We start from the raw sequence: 7,990 nt of genomic DNA, 5'->3' as shown, positions 1-7,990 counted from the left end.
AAAGAAAAAAAAAAAAAAAAAAAAAAAAAAGTAGATATAACTGCTGACAGAGACACTGTGGAGAGAGAGATTGGGGGAGCAAAGGCCCTAAATTTCCCTGCCTTTCACCCTCCAGTCTCTCCACAGTGCCTCCCATTGGTTGAAACCAGTAAAAGCCTACAGACCCTGGAGCCTGGAAAACCCAACCTGCAGGGTTCAGCTCCCCTGGAGTACAGAGCAGAACAAAAGAAGAGGGAGAAAGGGGTCTGATGGGAAATAGATCACAGATTTGTACTACAGAGGAGGGGGTGTCAATAAGTTACCATTGGCATGCCATCAACTGATCACAATGCCATATATACAGGAAAATGGCTGTTGGTTGGGCTAGTTCTCATTGTATACGTTCCTGTGTTTATTAGTATTTCCATTAAAGTCTTGGTTTTCTCAATTTAAAAAAAAATCCATATTAACTGAGAGCCTATTGTGTACCAGGTACTGTTTTGTTGTTGTTGTTGTTTTGCTTTGTTTTCATTTTTTTACAAGGGTGAGAGACAGGAAGGCCTACGAGACACGCCCACCAGGCAGCTTCCTAGAACTGTAATAAGCTGGCATATGTATTAGTAAACTGGCTTCACTCCCATCAAAGTAGAAAGTGACTTAAAGTGGGGAGTTGTAAAAAGACTTCGAAAGATAGCACAGGTCCTTCCCTATTTTTACACCGCGTGTGCACTATTGGTTGCAATTCTGAAACCAAATAATATGTGGTGTAGTACTCTTCACCAAGCATGGACCTTTACTATCTACATTTTAAACCCTTTGTTTCCCAGAATGCTGTCTCACTTTTTTAAAAAAAATTGCAAGCTATAACTGAAGAGAGACAGGAAAAGTGGCCTTTTAATTTTTTTAGACTGTCAATTCTGCTTTGGCCAGAAGAGATCATTTAGTAAGTGGATCTGTTTCAATATGTAACTTTTATTAAAAGGAAATCCCTCCACCACTAAACAAATTTTGAGCAAGTATGGAAAGAAGTATATATTCATTAATCTTCCACGGAAACACACTGTTTTAGTGTAGCCCTGGTCCTATGTCTGATTTTGTCGGCATCCCCTGCTGAAATTTCTTAAGGTGTTTTCTCTTTTGTGAACTGAAGCATGATATCTGAAATGGCTGGGCCAAAACATCTGTGGTGACTTGGATTATTTACACTTTTTCAGGTGGTAAAGGAAATAGCAGAGCCCACCAGCCTGGACAACCCATCTAAAAGCCAGGCTCCTTGAGAAACTGCCAAGTCAGCTGGGCAGAAATCCACCTCGGCTCACAGATCATGGAAAGAGGGGGAGGGTAGTAGGAATTCTAATAATAAACACCTACAAAGCAAATTATGGTCCAAACACAGGTGATAACAATTATCCAATAAACTTAATTTTTTAAATATTTAATTAAAAATACCTGTGGACATGGGGCTCCTGGATTTTGGTAGTATACACGAGCTGCACCTAAGACATATAAGTGAAAAAGAAGAAAGAATGAATTTTCTGTTGGATGCTGGATAAACAACAAGGTCCTACTGTATAGCACAGAGAACTATATTCAATACCCTGTGATACTAACACACCACTGTAAAGCAATTATACTACAATAAAGATGTTAAAAAATATATACTGTGGGGCTTCCCTGGTGGCGCAGTGGTTGAGAGTCTGCCTGCCGATGCAGGGGACACGGGTTCGTGCCCCGGTCCGGGAAGATCCCACATGTCGCAGAGTTGCTAGGCCCATGAGCCATGGCCGCTAGGTTTGCGTGTCCAGAGCCTGTGCTCTGCAACGGGAGAGGCCACAACAGTGAGAGGCCCGCATACCGCAAAAAAAAAAAAAAAAAAAAAAAAAACGTATATATATATATACACACACACACACACTGTGATAAACCATAATGGAAAACAAAAAAGAATACATATATATATGTATAACTGAATCACTTTGCTGTACAGCAGAAATTAACACAACATTGTAAATCAACTATACCTCAATAAAATAATTAAAAACAAAATGTTGGTACTTATCTACACCCAGAGTTAGAAGTTTTTAGCTTCTAAAGGGGACGATAACTAGCCTATCTCTGAAATCTCTTTTCACAAGGCAGAGGAGTACCAGTCATCCCACAGAGAAAGGCCAAATTCTAAGCACAGTAGCTGGCATGTGAACCAATACGGTGTCCCCTTCCCTGCCCTAAAAGCACTGACACAGAGAAGTCATGGTACTCAGAAAAGAACCATAAAACAAACAAAATGAGTCAGAGCAAAGCCCCTTTAACTAGACAGAATGGTGTCTAGGGGAAGACTATAACACAATTAAATTTAACATACCAAAAGAAATAATGAGTGACTCTGAAGGGTAGTTGGCCAGTAGTTTATTTCACGAACAAATATTTATTGAGTGCCTGTCATGTGCCAGGGCTGGGGATGCAGGAGTCAACAAACAAAACAAAACAAAGGAACAGAAATGGTTCCTGAGCCTTACATTATGGTGGTGAGAGACAGATAATAAATTAATATGTAAAAAAATAATAAAAATTAATGAAGGGTAGGAGATAAGAAATGGGGGAGGGATGGCATTTATAAATATGGTTGGGGCAGGACTCACTGAGAAAGGGGCACTTGGACAAGGGCTTATAGGGGGTGAGGGAAGCATGCAGATATCAAGGGTAACATGATCCAGATAGACAGCACCCTGCAGCATCTATGGAACAGATAGGAGGTGAGTGAACCAGTGAGACAGGGGCAAAGAGTATAAGGGACCAAGTCATGCAAGTAGGGTGACCATATAATTCATTATTCAAACTGGGACACCTTTGAGAGTGAAAGAGGGGACTAAAAAATAATTAATATTACATTAATTTTTAAAATATGTATTTATGGACCAACAATTTTATTTTATTATATTGGTGAGCCAATAAACTAATTCTATTCAAAATAAAAATTTCTAGAATATTTTTAAATGACACACAGCTATGAACATGAAAGCAAAAAAATTTTAAACCTTTCATATTGATTATTGAAACATTTAAAAATAGCATAAGTAAATAATTATTCTTGAGATATAGATATATTTATATATACCTTAATTGGCTACTTAGCCATTGTTGCCTTTAACATTGTGATGTGAAAATTTTTCTGAAAAATGTCTTTCTCTTCAATATGATCTTATTTATTTTTATATTTTTTATACAATTGCAATTTCTACAAAGCTTCATTTTAGGGTTAGTATATTTGAAATTGTTGACACTGCTTCTCCATAGCCCATAACAGTTTCAACTGAGAAAATACTCTCTCCAGATGCTGATGAACCTATAAGTTCAGAGCAGATTCTGCTAAATGGAAGATACTCTGAATTCAATTTTTTTTTTTTTTTTTTTTTTTTTGCGGTACGCGGGCCTCTCACTGTTGTGGCCTCTCCCGTTGCGGAGCACAGGCTCCGGATGCGCAGGCTCAGCGGCCATGGCTCACGGGCCCAGCCACTCCGCGGCATGTGGGATCTTCCCGGACTGGTGCATGAACCCGTGTCCCCTTCATCGGCAGGCGGACTCTCAACCACTGTGCCACCAGGGAAGCCCTGAATTCTGTTTTTTATATTAAAATGTGTAATTATTTCAGCTCCAATATTTTCACATGTGCTGTATTTCTGCCTCCATTCGGCCCACCTTTCTTCAATAATATTTTTACAGGACAGAGCTCTTAAATTGTCTCTATTTGTGATGCCTTTTAACACTTCATCAAATGTAGATACTGCAAAATTACAGGCCTTTACAATTTCATCCCATTCTGGTGGGAATATAAATTTATCCAATTAAGATCAGGAGGTCCATCAAAGTCAAGATGTTTCCAAAGCACGATTTTCAAGTTAGGTAATTAAACCGTTTCAACTCTCATCTTTTGATTTGCTGAATTCCTCCCAGGCTTTTGTAGGGAGAAATCTGAGCTTCTTCCTTTTTGTAAGCTTTGTTTCACATAATTGCAACTTGCTAAAAACTTCAAAAGCTGACTTTTCATGCTACATTCATTGAATAATTTGATTAAATATTTCCAACTGATTTTGCACATAATGTGGCCTAAATTTAGGCTGCTTTACAAAGTGGTTTTTCAAAGGCTCAGGCTCACAGGCAATGAAGAGAGAAAATACATACAGCCATGCTAATATATTTTTACATTCAACAGGAGCTTCTGTCAGAAAAGTTTTGTAGATGAGCTATATATATACTCTGATTGTGTACAAACATACATACATATATAATTTGTAAATTTTAACAACTGCAGTTTCTATTTTGATTGGTGGAATACTAAAGCTTATTTGGATGCAGTCATGAATTTTGTGCATATCACAACCAATTCCAAGTACATATCTGCTCTGTAGGCTTTTAAGTATGTAAGAACATTGATTTTACCACTATGCTCTGCTCCACCAAAATCTGTATTAGTATTATCACCCCCCCAAAACAACATTTTATCTCCATTGTTGAACTTTTCAACTAAATCTACAATGGCATTAACAATCTCATTTTAGACAAAAGAATGAACTTCTAAATATTTTGCTTTGATTCGGATGTAAAAATCAAACCATTTTGAAATTAAATTTTCTAATTGAGGTCTCTAATTGATTTAATCTGGTATTATTTGATGGCTTGCAAAGGGAATCAATTAATTAATCATCACCAATTCACTTTACTTACAAGCACAGGAAAACTTGGAATTGAAAATGAGCAAAATTAATTTAGAAGAGTAATTCGATCCAAATGGAAAGGTGTGCTTTTCAATGACATGTGAACATACCTCCTGCAGCTTCACATATTGAATTATCATCTGCTGGCCCATTCTTCCTAAATTAGACATTAATTTTTGAAGTAGATCCTGATGCTTCTTCCCCATATTTGTGTCTTGTGGTTTTCAAATGGACAGTGATAATTCGATTCCCCCCACAGTGGATGGTAAATGTTAACAAATACTTAGATTACACATCCATTATCAACTTTATTTTATTTTATTATTTTTTTAATTTGGTTGCTCTGGGTCTTAGTTGCAGCAGATGGGCTCCTGAGTTGCAGCACACGAGCTCTTAGCTGCGGCATGCATGTGGGATCTAGTTCCCAGGGGTCGAAATACTTAGATTACACATCCATTATCAACTTTATTTTATTTTATTATTTTTTTAATTTGGTTGCTCTGGGTCTTAGTTGCAGCAGATGGGCTCCTGAGTTGCAGCACACGAGCTCTTAGCTGCGGCATGCATGTGGGATCTAGTTCCCTGACCAGGGGTCGAACCCAGGCCCCCTGCATTGGGAGTGCAGAGTCTAAACTACTGCACCACCAGGGAAGTCCCATCATCAAGTTTCTTGAGACAATTAAACGTGCAGTTTTGGTTTTGGTTTGAGCCAGATGCTGCTGAAAGCGTTTGTTGCAAAATTTAAAAGCATTACCAAATAATAAAACTAACAGTTATAGCTTTAATATACAATTAGTGACAAAACTGATTTAACAAGAACATTTAGATTATACTGTACTCTATGGCAAGAATGCTCAGCCTCTATTTCCTAGACACAACTTGTATGACCTTAAGTCACAATTTCCCATATTTCTTTCTGACCCTGAAGAGGCTCCCTGCATCTCACAGACCACCACATGGACCATAGCACAGCATGAGTGGTGCTATACCAAGTGGCCATCAGGGGAAAAAAAAAACCTCAAGGTTTTTCCTGCCACCACCTAAGACCAGAGGAGTTAGCTGCCCCTGACGGCTGTGCTTGAACTCTTAGCTTTAACAGCCAGCATCTTGCATATTATCCTTCAAAGGGAGCTGTCAGTTAGATTTTGTCTTATCAGGATCAGGAAATGAGAGACAAGTGGTCATTAGCTTTTAGATCCAGCTACAATAAAATAAGAACTCTGTTCACTGCACGTGTGTTTTATATGCTACTACATGAGACTGTGAGAGAAGCCAGAAGAACCAAATGGAGGTCTATTAATCCATGCTGGTTTACTGTAATGCAAATACTAATTTTAAAAATTTCACACACACAAAAAAAGGAAAATCTGAGGTAAAAGGTAAAGTCAGTAATAGGATGTCAAGAAAATAAGCATAAACCCAGGCTCTTCCAAGGGAACCAAGACGTAGGTCACCCCATAAAGTCAGTGTAAAGACTGGCTTTTATTCCAAATGAGATGAGAATTCATCTTGGGGTTCTGAGTAGAAGAATAAGATGATCTGATTTAAGTTTTACAGGATTATCCTGGCTGGCTTTTGGAGAATAAATTGCAGGGGGGCGGTCAGGATAGGGGATCAGTTAGGAATCTATGGCTATAATCTCACAGTGAGAACAAAGACAATAGCTCCTTAGTAGAGAGATAAATGTGTGTCCTTAAAACTGTATGTATGTAGCTGCAAGGAAGAACAGTTAAAAGGGAAACCTACCCATAGGCTCAAATTTCAAGTCTGCGCTACTAGTGATTTCCTTTAGTGTAAAGGATGAATCAGAATATCATAGTTGAGAAACACCAGATATGAAGAGCACCTACTAAACTCCTCTTACACTAATCCATTCTCATCAAGTAACCTTCTAATCATAAAGTAGATGCATGTAGACTTATCCATAGGAAGGGAATACATATATCAGCAAATACTAGTATCTGTTCTACTTGATAGTTTAAACTCTAACCAGAAATTAATAAATTGGATTTCTGGGGGTGTTTTATACATAATCTTTTATAAGTTTAGTTTGTTTGTGTTGGTTCCCTAGAGCTTCGTCATCTCTGGATATACGAATTGAATTTCCTAATATATTCAGCAGAAAATAAGAGCTGGAAAGTGGCGATCCTAAAAAATCCTGAGAAGATCTGGCTGAGCTGCTGCCTGGCCTTGCCCAGGTGACCTTTGGCCTTACTGAGTGCCAGTCCAGTCAAACTGCAACATGCATCTCTGATACCCAGATGGTGATATCAGAATATCCCAAGTGAATTAGGGAATACTCTGCCTGTTACCAGGCCCTCAGGAAAAAAAAAAAAAAGTTCTCAAAGGTTTATTCTTTTATGATGATTTTTCTCCATTCTCCTCTTCTTTCTGAAAACAACCACCTTTAAGTTATCATTGAGTAATTCTTTTCTCTTTCTTGGATATATGATTTTCTTTTTGCATCATTTTATGTAAGATACAATTAATTTTCATAAATGCACTCAAATATCTATATTCAAGGTACTCCAATAAATGAGAAGTTACCGGAAAGGGACTTGAGTCATCCGGAATGGAAGGGGCACTTGAGGTCTCAGCATGGTTACTCTTCTTTCTGGAACGCTGATCCAGGGCAGGAGAAGCTGTGTTGGAGTATTCATCACTCTCCTGGAGGGTGGAGTATTCCAGTTCCTCCAACAAGGCATCTGTATCAAAAGATACAAGGGAATCATGACATAGAATATGTACGTTTTCTGGAAAAATTATCCTCTTAAATATCCCCACTGTGCCTCCATTCATCTCCCTCTTCTCTTGGGTCTTAAGAGAGGCTAAATTCAAACATCCTCCCTTACTCCTTATTTGACTTCAAGAATATGGTCTATTCTACCAGGAGATGTTTCATGCCCTCTGCATACTATAGCCTGCTTCTTATTTCTTATGGTTGCATTCAATTTCATAGTCTTATTCTACAATTTGACTTTCTATATTGCAGCATATTCATTTTTATCATTTATTTAGAGTGGATCACCCATGAAGATCTCCAATTAGAAAAATGTAAATGCTACATATTTTTTCGCATCAGAAAAATATATGCAATTATATTACAGTTTTCCAAAACATACCTGTACAGTAAAACTTATTCTTAATCCTGATTTTTTTTCTTATATCCCCAGCACATAACAAAATTCTCAAAGCAAAGTATAAGTATTCTGTCATTTAAGGTGTGGGGAGAAAAAGGGATTGGAGGGGAAACAGATGTTGCAAAGTCAAGCAAGATGCTGCAATCCAAACAGCTGAGA

General features: G+C 37.9%; 1 protein-coding gene across 2 annotated transcripts in view; it reads right to left on the bottom strand.

The window, feature by feature from the left end:
• The window catches only part of LPXN (leupaxin), a 48,304-nt gene that overhangs the window by 33,187 nt on the left and 7,127 nt on the right, over window positions 1–7,990 (bottom strand). For both annotated transcript variants that reach the window (XM_007455689.1, XM_007455688.1), the window contains exons 2-3: window positions 7,239–7,396; window positions 1,429–1,475 (exon numbers count right to left, since the gene is read on the bottom strand). In XM_007455689.1, coding sequence (XP_007455751.1) covers window positions 1,429–1,475; window positions 7,239–7,396 — 205 coding nt within the window. The remainder of the gene's footprint in view (window positions 1–1,428; window positions 1,476–7,238; window positions 7,397–7,990) is intronic.

The sequence above is a fragment of the Lipotes vexillifer genome, unplaced genomic scaffold, assembly GCF_000442215.2.
Source record: "Lipotes vexillifer unplaced genomic scaffold, Lipotes_vexillifer_v1.1 scaffold977, whole genome shotgun sequence".
Classification (NCBI taxonomy): domain Eukaryota; kingdom Metazoa; phylum Chordata; class Mammalia; order Artiodactyla; family Lipotidae; genus Lipotes; species Lipotes vexillifer.
Note: the sequence above shows the minus strand (reverse complement) of the source record. Positions and strands in the feature narration are given on the sequence as shown.